Below are 18,614 nucleotides of genomic sequence, written 5' to 3' on the forward strand. Positions count from 1 at the left end.
TCTGCAGTATTCACTCAGGTGTAATCAAAGTATATAAGATCTGCAGAGCTGAATAATTAGTTTACAATGTATTTTTCCTGGCAGATAATATCCATTTTGTCATTTCCCTGTGTCAGAAACATGTGTTAATGATCCAAGGTTTACTTCCATGATTATTACCTCAACCCACAGTTTATGTTACTCTGTATAATACACATCAGAAGCGAGGCTTTTAAAAGGAACTATTTTCTATGTGGTTTTGTTTTACTGTACATAACTACTAAATATGTACTGTACTAAGTACTACTTATTTAAAGGAGGGCATAAAGGAAGATGGGTCCATGTACTCTGATCCACTGGTCTCACTTTTACACGCGCCTGGAACTGTCAGACAGTAGCTCATATTTTTCTCAGCTTGACCTTGCTGAAGATTCTCAGGTGTTTCCACTGCAGGTTCTTGAGACACAGATGTGTGCTGGGTGCGTGAATCTGGCATTAATACTAGAATATTATGGTCCACAACTGTTGAGACCTTGGTATATTCTTTGCTGTTTCCTGTAACAGTGTATTTTTCGGTCTTTCCACTATTTTCTTTATGTTTCAGTAATACTGCTGGCTCCTCATCTTGTCTGACTTTGTGAACTTCTACATAATCCATTAGTTTAGGATTCAAAAAAGGTGACTTATCATTGGGTTTGTTTTGTTTGACCAGCACTGTGGTTTGGTCAGTTTTGGAATGCAAATTGTCCTCTCTTTGCTTTTCTGTGTCATCGTGGACAGTTTCAGTGATATGATATTGTGACTGATGCTTTTCTTCATTTCCCATCAAAACTGATGTAATGTTCACATTTGTGGTGCTCAGTATTATCTTATGTGCATCTACAGTACTGTGGTAGGCAAACGTAGGAGGCTGATTATTAGGTAACGGAGCTGCAGGCCACGTGGATGATACTGTACTCTCATTGTTAAGGAGTGGTTTCTGTTCTGAGGCTACACCCTGAGTTTCCCAGCTCCTTTTTCCTCCTTTATTTTCTTGAACTTCTCTTACATCTTGTGTTTGAACTGTTGATGGAAGGGCGCGTGTCTCCCTGCACTTGTCAGAAAGCAGAGAAGGGCTATCACAGCTCCCTCGGCCTGAGTCATTGTCTGTTTCCTTGCGTATCATTTTTGCATTTTTACTGGGACGGCAATTTTCATGGCTTGGCATGAGTTGCTGATCCTCACTGTCCTCTACCTCCAGATATTCTATCAGCAGTTCCTCACAGTCTGATGTTGGAGGGAAACCATGGCAACCAAGAGCACTCAATAATTCTTCAGATTTTCCTCTCTAAGGGCAAAAGAAATAAGATAGATTTTTTCACTGTTAATCTTAGGGTTTATCTGACTAGATACTGACTGTGAACAATCTACATATTTAATATACAAATACTTTAATACTTACATCACTACACCTAAACTAGATTTCTACTGCTGCAGAAAACAGTGGAAGAACAGAAGAGAATTTCTTGAGTTCCCTCAGTGGGGAGACACAATCCCAGAATTCATGTTTCTAAAATGGGAAGACCAGGGAGCTTTTGGCAGGTACAGGTCTCATGGGTTTAACAAGAACGGAATGGAGGAGAATGATAGAGCAGCCATGTCCTGCCTTCTCAGCATGGCAAGAGACTGCAGAAAGCAACTTCCAGAAGAACTACTAGGAAGATCACACAGGTCTTGGCTCTTGTGGTGTCCCAGGGAACATCTGCAGTCACAAACCCTGTTCTCAAATGCCCTCCTACTACTAGTGCAAGCCAAGACTCTGTCTCACACAAATCCTCCACACAATCAACCTGCAAGTTTCGCCAATTTTTAACATTGATTAAAATATTTGAAGCTGGTTTATTCTTTATTATGATAATTGTGTTTGCTAGTATATAATTTGAAAAAGTAAGTAATGGTGAATTCTTTTGTTGTTATCAGTGGTACTCACCTCTAACAGATGTGTATCTATGCCTTTTATCTTTGGTCCTGGAACTGGTGGTAGAATAAAGGCTATCATTCTGAAAAAACAGAATGAAACACACCAGGTGTAAGTATGGGCCATATCTATTTGTTCTTCCTTTTCCTCGGAATGTGACTGACATTTTAAACACTTCTCCCTTATCTGATACCTCCCTGCCGGACCCCTATTTCCTGTCTACATCTCAAGCCAGATAATTTACAAATCCACTTACAGTATGAACTTAGTTACCCTAAGTTACTCTTAAATGTATTTTTAAGAAAGAGAACAGTACAAAAGTTATTAAACTGTACAAGTAACCCTGCTAATATCCTTTTATTGTCCTTTGTCCCTTAACCTCCAGTTCTCTAGTATCACTGTAACTTCATCACTGGGCAAGAAACAGCTATGTGGGGCTGTTTGTACATACTTGACTGGCAGCTAACTACTACTAAACAGGATTTATGATGAATGACTTCTGATGGCTTTTCTATCACCAGTTTCTTTCTCTTTCTTCTACTCAGTCAGTATTTTTTGCAAGACTTGTACAAAAGTTATAATCATAGAATCATAGAATGGTTAGGGTTGGAAGGGACCTTCAAAGGTCATCTAGTCCAACCCCCCTGCAAGGAGCAGGGACATCCCCAACTAGATCAGGTTGCTCAGAGCCTCATCCAGCCTGGCCTTGAACGTTTCCAGAGATGGGGCCTCCACCACCTTTCTGGGCAACCTGTTCCAGTGTTCTACAACTCACATCATAAAAAAAAATTTCCTAATTTCTAATCTAAATCTACCCCCCTCTATTTTAAAAACATTACCCCTCGTCCTATTGCAACAGGCCCTACTAAACAGCCTTTCCCCATCTTTCTTGTAGGCCCCCTTGAGGTACTGGAAGACCGCTATCAGGTCTCCCCAGAGCCTCCTCTTCTCCAGGCTGAACAGCCCCAACTCTCTCAGCCTGTCCTCATAAGAGAGGTGCTCCAGCCCTTTTATCATCTTTGTGGCCCTCCTCTGGACCTTCTCCAACTGGTCCATGTCCTTCTTGTGTTGGGGGCTCCAGAACTGGACACAGTACTCCAGGTGGGGTCTCACCAGGGCAGAGTAGAGGGGGAGAATCCCCTCCCTCGACCTGCTGGCCACGCTCCTCTTGATGCAGCCCAGGCTGCGGTTGGCCTTCTGGGCCGCAAGGGCGCATTGCCTGCTCATGTTAAGCTTCTCATCCACCAGCACTCCCAAGTCCTTCTCCTCAGGGCTGCTCTCAATCCATTCTCTGCCCAGCCTGTATTTGTGCCTGGGATTGCCATGACCCAGGGGCAGGACCTTGCACTTGGCCTGGTTGAACTTCATGAGGTTGGCACGGGCCCACCTCTCCAGCCTGTCAAGGTCCCTCTGGATGGCATCCCTCCCTTCCAGCGTGTCGACGGCACCACAAAACTTGGTGTCGTCGGCAAACTTGCTGAGGGTGCACTCTATCCCACTGTCCATGTCACCGACAAAGATGTTGAACAGGGCTGGGCCCAGCACGGACCCCTGAGGGACACTACTCGTGACTGGTCTCCACATGGACATTGAGCCGTTGACCACCACTCTCTGAGTGCGGCCATCCAGCCAACTCCTTATCCACCGAGTGGTCCGTCCATCAAACCCATGTCTCTCTAGTTTAGAGAGAAGGATGTCATGCGGGACAGTGTCAAAAGCTTTGCACAAGTCCAGGTAGATGATGTCTGTTGCTCGTCCCTTGTCCACCAATGCCGTCACCCCGTCATAGAAGGCCACCAAATTGGTCAGGCACGATCTGCCCTTGGTGAAGCCATGCTGGCTGTCACCAACCACCTCCTTGCTCTCCATGTGCCTTAGCATGGTTTCCAGGAGAATCTGCTCCATGACCTTGCCAGGCACAGAGGTGAGGCTGACTGGCCTGTAGTTACCCGGGTCTTCCTTATTCCCCTTTTTAAAAATTGGGGTTATGTTCCCTCTCTTCCAGTCATCAGGGACCTCACCAGACTGCCATGACTTCTCAAATACGATAGCCAGTGGCTTGGCAACTTCATCCGCCAGTTCCCTCAGGACCCGCGGATGGATCTCATCAGGTCCCATGGACTTGTGCACCTTTAGGTTTCTCAGATGATCCCGAACCTGCTCTTCGAGTACAATGGGCGGTTCTTCATTCTCGCAGTCCCTGCTTGCACCTTCTACAGCTTGGGTGGTGGGACAGGAACTCTTGTCGGTGAAGACTGAGGCAAAAAAGTCATTGAGAACCTTAGCCTTCTCCATGTCCTGGGTAACCAGGACACCAGTTCCCTTCTGGAGGAATCTTTGCAACACCCTTCTCTTTCAGATTTGATTAAAATTAGCCAGTGTTCTAATAAATTATTTAGGGAATTGACAGACAGATGGGCAGAAAGACAACCTCATAAAGGAAACTTTGTTTCCTTTAGGATATTAGGGCAAAAACAAAAGTCGTGTCTTCTACAGGAGCAGGGATGCTCCAAATGATGTTTGTTGAATACTTCTATGGCTAACCAAGATGGTCAAATCTATTAGAGACTTATCTTTACCAACTGAGAATTTAGCCTGGTTTCCCTAAAGAACAGAAATATCTCTTTATCATTTGTGAATTTAATACCTGTAACTTATAGTTTATAAGAGAACACAAAACGTAAATTGAATCAAATGTTAGACGCCTGTTTTTGAAGTTTGCTGAGGTTTTCAGCTCCATGCAATTGTGAAATAGGTGACTCACCTGTACCCTTTCAAAACCATTGTCCAGGTCATGATTAAACATATAAGAGATGACAAGACACCAACGACAATCCACACAACCATATCTTTTGCTCTAAAGTCTAGGAAAAAAACAGAATTATTTAAGGACGCACATCTAGCATATGCATAGTCAGTATGTAAAAAAGTCACATATTATTTTTATTTTAAAAATTGGTGTAAACTGACAAATTTGGTATTAAATCTACATGCCTTTACTATCATAGATAGATTTCACTGTAATATCTCATAATAAATATATTTTTTATTAATGGCACTGTGCAGAAAAAAGACTCTCTTGGAAAAATGATACTGAAATGTATGAAGAGGGAAATGTTGTCACAGCCAGTTATAGCAATTGGGTTCAAATCCAATTATGCCAATACTTTAGTAATTTCATTATCAAATACATAGCATACAATTAATTAAATTATGGGTTAAATAATTTAGGACTAGATTTTTGTAAGGATTTCTATTGTAACATGACACTTTTTACATTTTTACATATTTCAAATTCATTCCAGATAAAAAGTAATTAAGAACTGTTACTATCTGAAGCTCCCTGTTGTCTGTGTAGCAGTTTTAATGCAGTTACCATTATACTTTTAATTAAAAACTACCACTATGAGAACAAACGAGGCAATAAACAGAAAGTATATAAAGGTTTAAATAAGTAAAGAAACTGATTCACCTTCTTAACTCCAAAAAGTAATGAAGGGGAAAGCTAACTGTATATGGTGCAGGGACACTGAGAATTCAGTTAGCTTAGCAATGATGTTCTTACCTGTCCTAGGGAAACTATGGAATGTCAATCTACATGGGTGCCACAAACAGCTAACAAAAGTATTACATGAACTTCTGTGTAATAGTGATTACTGAAGGGATACCTGGCCACTCACCAGTAGGGATCTGAATATACTTTTCTGAGCTCCATTCACTCCATGATCCATGGTGGTCTGGTTTGCAGTGAATCTGTACAATGTATTTCTTTCCAGGATTTAAACTAAACATTTTATATTGTGTTTGCTGTCCAACAAAAATAGTCTGGAAATTAAATAAAAATCATAAAATACATAGAAAATTGAGACATTTTTGTATGAAAATCACAGCAAGGTTTAAGTCTTGATAACTAAGTTCAGGATATAAAACAAATCTGGATAGCTTCTTTATAATTGCTATGTAGGCATGGAATAATGATATATTTGTTTTATTTCTATAGTTCAGCTTTCTAGCATAATTCAGTGGGCTCTGGTATACTGTGCAAATTAAACTAGTACAAAAACACATCATGAGCCGATGGAGGGAGGAACTGTGGCAATGGTGGGATCTGCAACGGTGAGAAGAGGAGGAGGAGGCAAGAAAGAGAGATGGGAGAAGAAAATGCACAGAGAAAAGAGGGAACATGAGTTGGTGGATCTGCATAGAATAGTAAAAAGTGGATCTTGCAATGGCAGGGGGAAGGAAGGAGGAGATAGAGAGATGGCTAGGAAGTATGGCAGCAGACAAGAAGGGGATGCAGAAAAATACCAATAGCTGGAGTCTTTAATTTGCCACCCAGTTGTTTGAGTTGCAGATCATGGCTATGGACAGTTATTATTAAGTGGCCATGACAACTATCACCTAATGGCTAGTTGCACAAGTTTAAAAGTTTTTATGTAATGTCACTGAGCTTTCTGTTACCTAAGAAATGTGTCTGGTTAAGAACAAATTACCACAAAAGAAAACTTACTAAACGAGAAAGAACAATTTAAAATCTAATGGCAATATGTCTAATACATAATGACCTCAAGCTATTTATCACCTGCTATCACACAGCAGCATCTGAGATACCAGGATTCTCAATAGGAAGTTATAGTTCACACAAGCACTTTTGAAAAACTATGAACTACTCAGTGTGCCAGCTTCATTACATTTAGGCATGGGACCTGGCTGGTAAAATCTAATTGATCAGAAAACATCATCAAGCAAAAACCTGCAACATCCTTACCTCCCATTCCTCTCCTTCTTCAGGCTTTAGTCGCAACTCATATTCAAGGGTGAGCCATCCAGATCTGACATCAGCCAGCGGGGGTGGAGACCACGTCAAGACCAGATACGGTTTTCTGTTTATTGGCTTTTTTAATTCCAGAGTTACATTCACAGGAGGATCTGGCTGTACTGTTAAAATAAAATAACTGACAATAAGACCCTAAATGATTCTTTCCATGCATGTTAGGAAGAAATATAAAATGGTGAGCAGAGAGTTGCCACCTGCATTGTGTCTCATAATACAGACCTGGTGCTGGAATACAAGGATCAAGAGTTTTCTGATAAAGTAAGTAAGGATTTATGAATTTGAAGAAAAAACTGAAGAACAGTACATATGTTGAGTTCAGTGGAGGCTTAATCATTTGTCACCAGAAATTATTTTTTTTCTTACAATACCATGTATTTTTGCCTTTCCCCACAACTATGTTTCAAAGTTAACATCTTTAATGTTGTGTTATGAAAGTTGTGTTTTACCATTATCTTATCAAAGTTGGCACATACATTTAGGAATACTGAAAAAACACATGTAGCTGATGAAACTTGACCTCTCCCATCTTTTACATTCAGAAAACACAACAGCATAATCCCTACACGCATATATAAGGTTATTTAAAAATAAAATAAACCAGTAATATTAAAGTCCTGTCTATATCTCAAAAATAAACCAAAATGGAATGCTGATGTGGTGGGTTGACCTTGGCTGGATGCCGGGTGCCCACCAAACTGCTGTATCACTTCCCTGCTCAGCTGGATGAGGGAGAGAAAATGTAACTAAAGGCTAGTGGCTTGAGATAAGGACAGGGAGAGATCACTCACCAATTATCACCACAGGGAAAACAGACTCGAATTGGGGAAATTAGTTTAATTTATCACCAATCAAATTTGAGTAGGATAATGAGAAGTAAAACTAAATATTAAACCACTTTCCCCTCATCCTTCCTAGGCTCAACTTCACTCCCAGATTCTCTACTTCCTCCCTCCCTGTGCAGGGAATAAGGGTTGTGGTCAGTTCATCACACATTGTCTCTGCCACTCCTTCCTCCTCAGGAGGAGGACTCCTCATGTTCTTCCCCTGCTCCAGTGTGGGGTCCTTCCCATGGAAGACAGTCCTCCACAAACTTCTCCACAGGCTACATTTATTCATGAACTGCTCCAGCGTGGGTCCCTTCCATGGACTACAGTCCTTCAGGAACACACTGCTCCAGCATGGGTCCCTCATGAGGTCACAAGTCCTGCCAGGAAGCCTGCTCCAGTGTGGGCTCCTCTCCCCATCGATCCACAGGGCGTGCTGGGAGCCTGCTCCACTGTGGGCCCTCCATGGAGTCACAGCCTCCTCTGAGTGCATCCACTTGCCCCAGAGTGGGGTCCTCCCTGGGCTGCAGGGGGATCTCTGCTCCTCTGTGGGCCTCCACGGGCTGCAGCAGGCAGCCTGCTTCACCATGGTCTTCACCACAGGCTGCAGGGGAATCTCTGCTCTGGCACCTGAAGCACCTCCTCCCCCTCCTTCTTCACTGACCTTGGTGTCTGCAGGGTTGTTTCTCTCACATATTCTCACTCCTCTTTCCCCCCCGCAGTTGTCCTTGCATAGTTTTTTCCTCCCTTCTTAAATATGTTATCACAGAGGTGCTACCACCTTCACTGATGAGCTCACCCTTGGCCAGCGGCGGGTCCATCACGGAGCCAGCTGGCACTGACTCTGTGGGACACAGGGGCAGCTTTTGGCAGATTCTCATAGAAGCCACCCCTGTGGCCTCCCCTTGTTACCAAAACCTTGCCACACAAACCCAACACAGCAGGTTTCTGCTATAGTCCGGCTTGCAGCTTCCTCAGTTCAGGGGTAGAGCTTCTGCATATCATGCATGTATTTTACCACTGTCTCATGCAAAGTTTGAAGTAAGTAGTCAGGGCATGCAGGTAAAATCTAAAGCCTTTTCTCCAGCAGCCCTTTTCCAGTTGCCAGACTCCTGGCAGTCAGATCCTCGATAACAAAATGGTTATCAGTGATAATGTTCCATTACCCTAGAAAAAAAACCTAAATACTTGTCCACAGTCACTCTGTGGAAAAAGTCTGAGAAAAGCGACTCTCAGTACCTGACATAAAAAGCACTAATTCAGCTTCTCTTGGGTCTGGAAACTACTTTTAGGTAATAAAATTTAAGTATTATTAGTTAAAAGATCAATTTGATTTCAGTTGCTGGTAGAGTGGAAAAAGATTTTAGCTGGATTATGTTTCTTAGGGCTTGACTGAAAGAAATATGGAAAACCAATAAATGGTTATCTGAAAGCAATTTTAAGGTTTTCAGCATTTTTAGGCTTCCTTTGAAAATAAAATAGTAAAAGGATGAATATAAATTTATTATTACACCAGATAAGATCTCATTTGTTGTTACAAGTTTTTAAGTTGGATATAATACTACATAGGAGAAGAGCTGGAATCAAAAGTCTTGTGTCAAACCCCATAATTTTGAATTATTTTGTTTTGCAGAAAATACTTTTTATCTCTTACCTATGTAAGTCACATCCACATAGTGAGGATCAGAGATGTTACTTCCCATTTCATTAGTGGCCCTCACGGTAATATTGTATATGGTCCAGAAAGAGGTGTGCTTTTTATCGAAGTAGCACGAATTTGGGCCTGCAGTTCTGTAATCTGGACATTCATAAATTTGTTCTTCTCTGAAATGAAAGAATCCAGTGATTAGCTTACAAAACACCTGACTTTGATTACTTCAGGATTATTTAGGACTGGATCAGATTTTTCATGCCTGGCCATGTGAAGCAAATCAGAAAACTTCTTTCAGATTAAAGAGTCATTGACCAATTCCAGAGACTATAGTAAGCATTTTTCTCCCTCAAATAAAGATTACAAAGCCTGAAGAACTTAGGCTGTTGTAGATGCAGCAGTTGGCTAGTAGAGTGCATCTCTTACTTTTCTGAATGCCATTGTCCACTGTGTAGCTCTTGCAGGTTTCAGCAAGCCAGTAGAAGTGATTGCTGAAGTCTTTAACTCATCTATTAAAAACTGCGTATTTCCAATGTTCATTTCACACTTACATGAGTTTTGCATATTACATTAATATGCCTTCGGAATCTATTTTGGTCTTCCATCACCCGTTCCTCAAAAAAAATCTACTTTATACCTGTCCTCCAAATCCATTCCTAAGTTTCTCAAAGGGAGCAGACATAGGAGAAAAAGTTGACTATGTAGTACTTGTTTCCAGGCTCCTCTGAGATGCACAATAACAAAAGAGAACATTGTGGATGTGGATCTCACACTCTGCCCTAGCTGGCTAGACCAGTATCTGTCTTTTTCCACTAAGATCTGGCTCTCAGCTGACAAGTACAGAGTTTAGCATCCAGTTAGGTGAGTGCAAGGTTGAGCAGTGCTGGGTGAACCAAAAATATTTCACAAGACCCAAACAAAATATTGACCACTCCTTTAAAATGAATGTTTAGTACGTAATAAAAGTTTCAGTACGAAGACTACTGCAGAAGCCAGGAGGCATTCATGGCCTATGAACACTTGTGCAAAATAAGCATTATCAGAGATTAAAATTTTAATATCTGGTCATTTTGGAAAGCTTTATTTCTGTGGCTGCATGGCTGCATGGCTGCATGGCACAGGACTGTGCATTTGTATTGCATGCTATTATGCAGTTGCTATGCCATGATGACTTTCAAGGCAGAAGAATTCACAGAACTTTGAAAAACTTGACATTATAAAGAGATCCTATTTTAACCTTAAATATGTTGCTGCTAGTGCTATTCCAGAATATGTCACTTGGACAAAAGCATGTGCTGTGGAAAATGACATCTAAATGCAAAACCAGTCAGGATTTATTTTCCAGGTCCTTGCAATAAAACATTGAATAATTATACACAGCTTATTACCCTTCTTTGCTGTAAAGCAAAGTGTAGTTAGTAGGATATCCACCATCTGAACCAGGTTTCCACCAACAAGTGAATGTTTCCTTTTCTGGAGAACGGCATTTTATTATTGTTGGCTTTTCAGGAGGTGACTGTCCTGTAAGACAGTAATTAGTAAGTTTAATGCATTAGGTCAACTTTGAATTCAAAAAACAATATCAAGCAGAACACATGAAAATACTTTTTTTTTCCTACAAGGAAAGAAAAAGTTTTGCTTCCTATTAGCATAGGAAAGGAAGGATGGTTCAGTGGTTAGGGTAGCAGCCTGCTACTCTGATGTGGATTCAAAATCCTCTCCCACTGCAGCAATGCTGAGGACCTATGTCTTAGTTCTCTGGCTGTGTCTTTTCTCTGCCCCTAAGTCTGATAAAGGGTGCTCAAATACTGTAATAGCAGGTTCTAGAAAAAGATTTAAAATACACTCTGCTCCCCAATCTATTTTCCACATAAACCATTTTTTCTTCAGAAAATGTGTTTTAAGGTGCTTCTGATTGTTTTAAAAATATGCTGTCATTTGTTTTGGCTTTTACAGGAAAAATGAAGAAACACGTAAGTGTTTGCCCATTTTTTTTATGTCTTTGCCAGTAATTCTCTCTGAGGTACATAGGCTGAGCTAACTCCAAAGGCACAAAGAAGTAGCTCTCATATTTCCTTGTAAAGTGACGTTATACTCAGCACTCAGGCTACTTGCCCGATTGCTGCCAAACAATTTATAATTATTTGGATTCCCGATGATGTTTTTATAGTCTCAAGCAAAGCACTTAGAATACGGGAGAGGAAAATGCTTACATTTTGAATAAGATGATACTAGTCAAACCCCTGATATGATTGAAACATTTGCAGTTACATATTTGTGGCAAAATATGGTTCTATTACATCAATAATATATATTTTCTACTATTTAGAGTAGAAACATTGATTTTCCAAATTTCTAATTGCCTAAGGCAGATCCAAAAATGGGACATTTTAAAATATTTTTCTATTAACAGTACTTCAGCAATCTCCATGTCAAATAATGAATAATACAATTAATGACAGAAGAAGAAGATTTGAGACAACCTGGCTGAAGTGTCAGACAACAAGATATGATGTCATGCATATTTAATATGTTCACTGAAACCCAACAAAACACAGATAATTATTTCCATGTGATAGCAGCTGCAAGTGTTATGCTTTGTTAGACACGGCAGTGCTTTCAGTGCAGTTACTAATGAACAAATGAATGATTCTTACACGAGTACCATTTCCTGATATCTCTAGGTACAGATGAAATCAACATGATTTTTAAATAGAAGGACAGGAACAATAAATTATTTAGGCACACTTATATCAGAAGTGACTTCGTAGTAAATCCCAGCCTATTTGTCACAGCCAGTTTCAGCAGAGGATTCTGAGTGGCTCAGCAAGACTTAAATATGCAATTACAGCCAAAGTACGGTAAGATGCACTAAGCTGTTCCTCCAGCACTATGAAGTATCTGTGTGAGAAACCAGGTCTTCAGGGCTGCCATTTAGGTACCTTACACAACACTGAACTGTCTAGAATTTAAATACAATTAACAGAACAGCAATCATCCACTCACCATTTGGGATCTGAATGCATTTTTCGGAGCTCCACTCACTCCATTCTCCAAGGTCCAACATGCAACGGACCTGAACAACATACTTCACCCCAGCATGTAACCTAGTCACTTTGTACTGTGTCTGTACTCCAACAGATATTGTCTGGAAAAGAAAATGGACTTGAAAAATAATAAAGAATTGGGCCATTTTAACAAAGAAACCATAAAGGAGTAGGCTTGTGTCACTGACTTCTGAAGGCAAAAGTTTCAGTCAGATATCTTATAAGATGTGAATTATAAAGAAGCAAAGGTAGTGACTTAAGAGAAAAACTCACTTCAGCGACACTCAGATTCTGATACTCCAGAATATATTTAATTGTAGACTTCCTTTAGTTAGTACTCCATCAGATGCACAATGCAAGGAACACTATATGTAGACCAACTCACAAATAAACCCTCTGTGTAATGCTTCTCAGCGGCCAGTTTTAGTGCTTATTATTAAGCGCCTTCCTCGGCCCTTTGAATCTCTCTTCAGAAAGTCAAGACACATAGCTTTCTCCATCATTAATGCATCAACAACTTAGGTAGCACTGAGGCCACCTGACTATGACTTTGAGAATGATATTTTAACCCGGTATCTCAGCTGTGGGAGTACTGTGGGCCCACTCCTAGAAAAATGGCACAATATCACCATCATTCTCTTCAACATGATCAGCTGGGGACAACCCTCATCTCAGGAATTTTGGAGGGTCCCAGCTGATCATGTTGAAGAGGATGATGATGATGATGACTTTCAGTCCAATTAAATAGTAATTAGGGAATAACTAAGAGACTTCTGAAACAAAAAGGGTCAGCTTGAAAAGCAGTATCAAAGAAGCATGAAAATTTGTAATAGTAGGAGGAGACTGGAAATTTCAGCAGTAGCTGAAGTTTAGTTTGATGCTATCAGAGGCTGTTCTGCTAGCATCATGACCTCTGCCTGGGCCAGACAGAGCAGCCTCGACCTCTGATACTGTGAGTAGCTGCACTCCAGAGAACATGCAGCTTAGGAACCCACATCTGGGTGTATGCATGTGATTGTGTGGGGGCTGTCTCACTGATGTGTGTCTTAGTAGACTGTAAGAAGGGACAGGGGTTCACATGAAGTTAAAGCATCCATGTTCCCTACAGAAATGGGTGTAAATAGGGGAGTTTGTACTCCCAGGAGGGTGGAGTGTGCTTGTAACCTACTCTTCCTGGGAGAAGGGAATTTCTGTATAAAGCATATTTCAGGGACTAGTTATAGAAGTGTGATTATAAATTTGTGGTGTCTATTAACATTTTTAAGTATTCAGTGTTGTGATTTATCTGTTGTATTGCTGATAGTGACCTTGACTGCACAGTTAACTGATTGATTGTTAATTACATCTTAATGAATCGATAAACTGCTTTGATCCTGATTTGGTTTAAACTATATGAGCTGAGCAGTTTCTTAATCTGACACTTGAGAACAGACACACTGATTAAAATTACAATTAAATATTATATCAGAGGACTAAATAGGATTTTTTTTTAGTATATGACATCAGGACAATTATACAAATACCTTCAATTTTACTCTCTCTACAAACCACTACAGTATATTTTTCTGCCTTTAATCAGATTAGATTACATTAATTTTTCTATCCTTACAGAAATGAAAATTTTTATTACCAGTTAAATTCAGACAAGAGAACTCGCTGAAAAGAGTATTTATACAATAAACATATTTTTCCATTACCTCCCACTCTTCCTTTTCCTCAGGTTTTAGTCGTAGCTCATAGTGATATACATGTGAGTTAGAGCTGACATCAGCTAATGGAGGTGGAGACCATTTTGCCCAAAGAGACATTATGCTAGCAGATGTTTTTGTTTCTAGAGAGACATTCACAGGAGCATCTGGCTGAACTGTATAAATGAAAAGTTTGCCATTAGTGACTTAATTTGCTCTCAGAAAAGGCATCTCCTTTAAGGTTTTCTATTTCATCACATAATTTCAGATCATTTAGCACTTCTATAAGGGAATAGTACAATAGGTTTTTTTTTCCTTTCTCCCTAACGTTTCACTCGCTACTGGTTTACCACAGTATCAGCAAATCTTAGACTTCACTCTGAATTTGTCATGCTAAAGAAATACAAATCATAAGTTCATTAGGCAAGTCCTGAAAAATTAAAATGTGAGATATTTCATAGCTAAAAAGACTTAATTACATTTATCATTACAATGTGTAGATTATGTGTATGCAGAAAGCAGAATGGACTTAGGAATATTAAATACTATAAAAAGCCCGCAGAGTGCTTAGGCAGTTATTTTTACCTTCCCAGAACTGAAATGCTAGCAGCCGGAAATATGTTTACATTTTGAAAATTTAGGTAGATTAGCCTAATTTGGAACTTCTATAATCTACAGTGCTAGGAACATACAAAACTGTAATTGAGTCTAATTAAGATACTGGAGATAACTAGAAACTAGAGCAAATTTTTCAGCCAAAGTTAAAATTACAATAAAATATGTAGTTAATTTGTAAGTAAAATGCAGTTTTCATATAAATTAAAGATGTGTATTTTAGAACATCTGTAGATAAACACTACTCCATAGCAGGTTTCACATAATGAAGAAAGAAATCTTTCACCACTGCGTGTTCTGGGATTAAAAACCACATACATCTCCAACTAGTTTGTTTTCCATTTCATTCTTCTTTTTTTACCTATGGAGGTCACATCCACATATTGAGGATCTGAAGTGTTGCTTCCAATCTCGTTTGTTGCCATTACAGTGATATTGTACGTTGTCCAGGGATTAGTGTGGTTTTTATCAAAGTAGCAGGAATTGGGACCTGATGTTTGGTAGTCTGGACATTCATAGATTTTTTCTTCACTGAAATAAAATGATTTTTAAAGTTAGGAGTTTAGGAAATGAAGCAAAGCAGCTAATATTCTAGTAATGGCCTAGGTTCAGTAAAGAAATTTGAAATATTTAACTTTAAACTTGTATATAATTCCACCTCTGGGAAACATTTTGGCGAGTGTCAAATGCTATTACCATAAATGCGTCATTGCTATTTTTCCTGCAGTTGTTCGGTATGAATGCTTTTATCCCCTTTTGTATACCTATGAATATGTCAACAAAAGAATAGAAAGAGAAATTTCTAGAGACAGCACAAAGTGATTTTTAAAAATGTTTAAAAGCATGTTAAAAGGCAATTTAAACACATTCACTTTGACTAAAGGAAAAAAATTGCTAAATATCTTCTTTACATATTTCCCCTGGAAAGTAACCTGATGGACCCTATGGCAGAGGAATGTTTTCTTGATTATTTTGTTTTCAGCAAGATATTAATTTATGTGCTTTTTAAACATAAGCATCATCACAATGATCTAAACAAAAAAAAAATCTGATTAATTAATTATCTCTTACCTATTACCTTTATATGAGTCTGGTTTTTCTAGGAGAGGGATTGTTTTGTACTTAATTAAAGCTGAACTGGGTGATGTACTCAGAGCGTATCCCAGGTGTGAAGAACTGCACAAACCCAAAGCACCAGCTGAGATGGTTCAAGGATGCACTTTAGTCCTACTGTTACGCTCTATGCACTGCTAATAACAAGATCCCTTAGTTTACAGGCAGTTTTGTTCCAGTTCACACAAAAAAAAAAAAAAAAAAAAAAGGGAGTAAGCGACGTATACCTGAGAGACAATGAGCTAAGAAAGGCAACTGTGGTCCAGATCTGGAGTGCTTGGCAGTGCCTGGTGTTCAGCAGATTTAATGAAATGGAGAAGCATTCCTAAACAGGACTGTTCTGGGCAGTGATAGGTATGACTTAAAATGTTCATTAAAATTTCTGTTTTGATTGAGATTGAAACATCTAGACTTTCATAAAATAAAAGCTCTCAGATTATTGTCGAGTGTGGTAACTTCATGAAGGGCTGCATCTTTCCTGATCAATTAAAACCAAATGATTGGGAGTTTATGTAATTGAAGTAGGGAAGTCTGAGGCTTTACCTTAACCATTCTGAACTTCACTGGATTTATTCAAAGAAATTTAATCTCTGAACCTCCCTGCTTAGTTGGCCCTGTTCTGAGACCTCTTGTTTTCAGGAAGAAAGGGCAGTTATACAAAGAAGCACAATTAAGCAAAGTTGCTAAACTTATACACATTTTATTCTTAAACAGGATGAGGGAGTCACAGACTTTACCAAAATAGTAACTTTGGAGATGCAATACCCACATCTGATTTTACTCAGTTTTGGGAACCACAATGTTGGCTACAGACCCAGAAGGGGAAGCAAAGACTGTCTATAGATTTTCTCCAGATGGCGGTTTCTTGTGCACAGTAATGGAAAAACTCCTCAGCAGGGCCCTCAGGGCACCACCAGCCCTCACCGTTCCTGCCCAGCCTCCCCAGGGCCTCCTCATGCACTACCTGTGGCCCAGGTCCCCATTTCAGCCCACCACAGCTGAGCTGGTCTCCAGCTCCCCACACCCAGCCCCTCCCAGATATGGGCCCTTCCAAGCCAGCCTCAACCCACCCAGCCTCAGCCTGTTCCTGTCCCCAAGGCAGCCCCCAGCCTGTCCTGTTCCCTGGCTGGGGTGGTGGGATGAACCCTGGATGGAGGCCCTGCCCAACTGCCCCACGGTGCCTTGGTGGTCTCCTCCAAGAAGCACACCATTCAGATAAAAGCTGTGCACCTCCTGATAAGATGGACAAGCTACACCTTTCCCATCATGTCTTTAGACCAGGGGGATTTTAGTGAAGATGAGTTTCAGTAGAGACAGGCTGAAGGTTTGGGACTGGTCACGGTCATGTTTTCTTCCAACAAGGGAAAGCCACTCATCTCATATAGCCCTTGCTGCCTATCTGAGATTTAACATGGACTCATAAAAAAGGCTTTATAAATTAACGTTATTAGTCCCTCATTCTGTCATAATCATCAGTTGATCACTTACAGAATACTTATGCACCGCTTGTTACCTGTCCTTGCTGTAGAACAGGGTGTAATTGGTAGGAAGTCTTCCATCTGAGCCAGGCTTCCACCAACAAGAAAAGGTTTCCTTTTCTAGAGAACGACATCTTATTATCTTAGGTTTTCCAGGGTATGATTGACCTAGGGAAGTGCAGAAATCCAGCTAGTTATATTAGAGTTGAACTATGTTTCTTGCTGTTGTTGAATGACAAATTCACCAGGGAATACTTTTTTGAGGAAAATAAAATTATTTGAAACTGTGGACTGAATTTGGCAAATAAACCTACCTGGAAACACAGTCAAAACTTTCAGAAAAGTAAATATATTTTACTTCAAATTTCTAAAACAGTTACTAATATTTTTTTTTTTACTTCTGTTTTTCAAACTAATATTTCATTTTTACATAAACCTAAAAAGTGTACAGTTATCTCCAAATTTAACTAAAAAGCTTGTAAGTAAATGTGTGACTTTATTTTTTTTCTTAAAATATCCCAAATTTTTATCTTTAGGTCATCTTAAAATTAAATTTCAGCTTCAACTTTGCAACAGAACTAAAATTCCACTATTTGCAAATATTTAGGGTAAATTATAAAAAGAAGGAATCAATGGGATGGATAGAGTATTTTGTTTATTGTCAACCTGAACGTATTAATTAATTATTTGAATATTCCCTAATAATCCCAATACATTTAAGAATATTTCCTGTTAAGACTACTTGTCATTCTACCCAAAACACAGACCATAAATTTACATTCATTTTGACATGAAAACCATGTGGCTTTTCAACCTAAGCTTGCCTGAATTTCATTAGCCTTCCATATCATATCTCTAATAGTGTTATTATTCTTGTGGTGCTAATTCCCAAGAAGGTGACAAGGATGAAGTGATTGCAGGGATGGAGTGAGTGCCCTTCATCATCAGCACCACATAATCGTTAAATTAATTCTATAAACACAAAAAAGGACTCAAGCTATTTTCAAAATCTCCATAGAAAACTTTAAAAGAAAGTAATTTAAATATGTACAGGCTCCAGTGATGGCCAGGATAGATCAGATAAAGCCTCAGACTTTTCTGAAGAAAGTGTTTTAAGGAAAAACAAGTGTTTCAGGAAGTGTTGTACTTACCAGTCAGACCCACTGTGGTCAGAGCAAGTAGCAAAATAATTTGAACTGATGATATCAATTTCTGCTTCATGATATCTGCTTCTACTCAGGAGGAAATATCAGATCAAAGGCTCTCTGAAAAATACGCCATCATGCAGTACTCAATAACAAAGCTTAACATGTAATACGTATCGCTTGGCTTGATCAAAGTCCTTTTTGAATTGCAGCTAATTAATTCCTGCAACAGCTACATTTCCACTTCAGAAGTAGAAGACCTGAATCAGAGAGTACCAAG

At 39.6% G+C, this 18,614-nt stretch overlaps 1 protein-coding gene across 2 annotated transcripts; it reads right to left on the bottom strand.

Annotated features, from left to right (window-relative positions):
• Positions 1-286: 286 nt before the first annotated feature.
• Positions 287-18,410, bottom strand: PRLR (prolactin receptor). 2 transcript variants are annotated; one of them, XM_086770382.1, is made up of 13 exons: positions 18,341-18,410; positions 17,225-17,357; positions 14,960-15,129; positions 13,993-14,159; positions 12,618-12,620; positions 12,255-12,396; positions 10,637-10,769; positions 9,252-9,421; positions 6,705-6,874; positions 5,617-5,761; positions 4,701-4,800; positions 1,949-2,018; positions 287-1,306 (listed from the first exon to the last, which is right to left on the bottom strand). In XM_086770382.1, exons 1-13 carry the CDS (start codon positions 18,408-18,410, stop codon positions 287-289), a joined length of 2,493 nt encoding a protein of 830 aa, XP_086626508.1. The 2 variants fall into 2 exon arrangements, with proteins under 2 accessions (XP_086626508.1, XP_086626507.1); XM_086770381.1 differs by lacking the exon at positions 12,618-12,620.
• Positions 18,411-18,614: the final 204 nt, after the last annotated feature.

Source organism: Chlamydotis macqueenii, chromosome Z (assembly GCF_036417535.1).
Source record: "Chlamydotis macqueenii isolate bChlMac1 chromosome Z, bChlMac1.mat, whole genome shotgun sequence".
NCBI lineage: Eukaryota > Metazoa > Chordata > Aves > Otidiformes > Otididae > Chlamydotis > Chlamydotis macqueenii.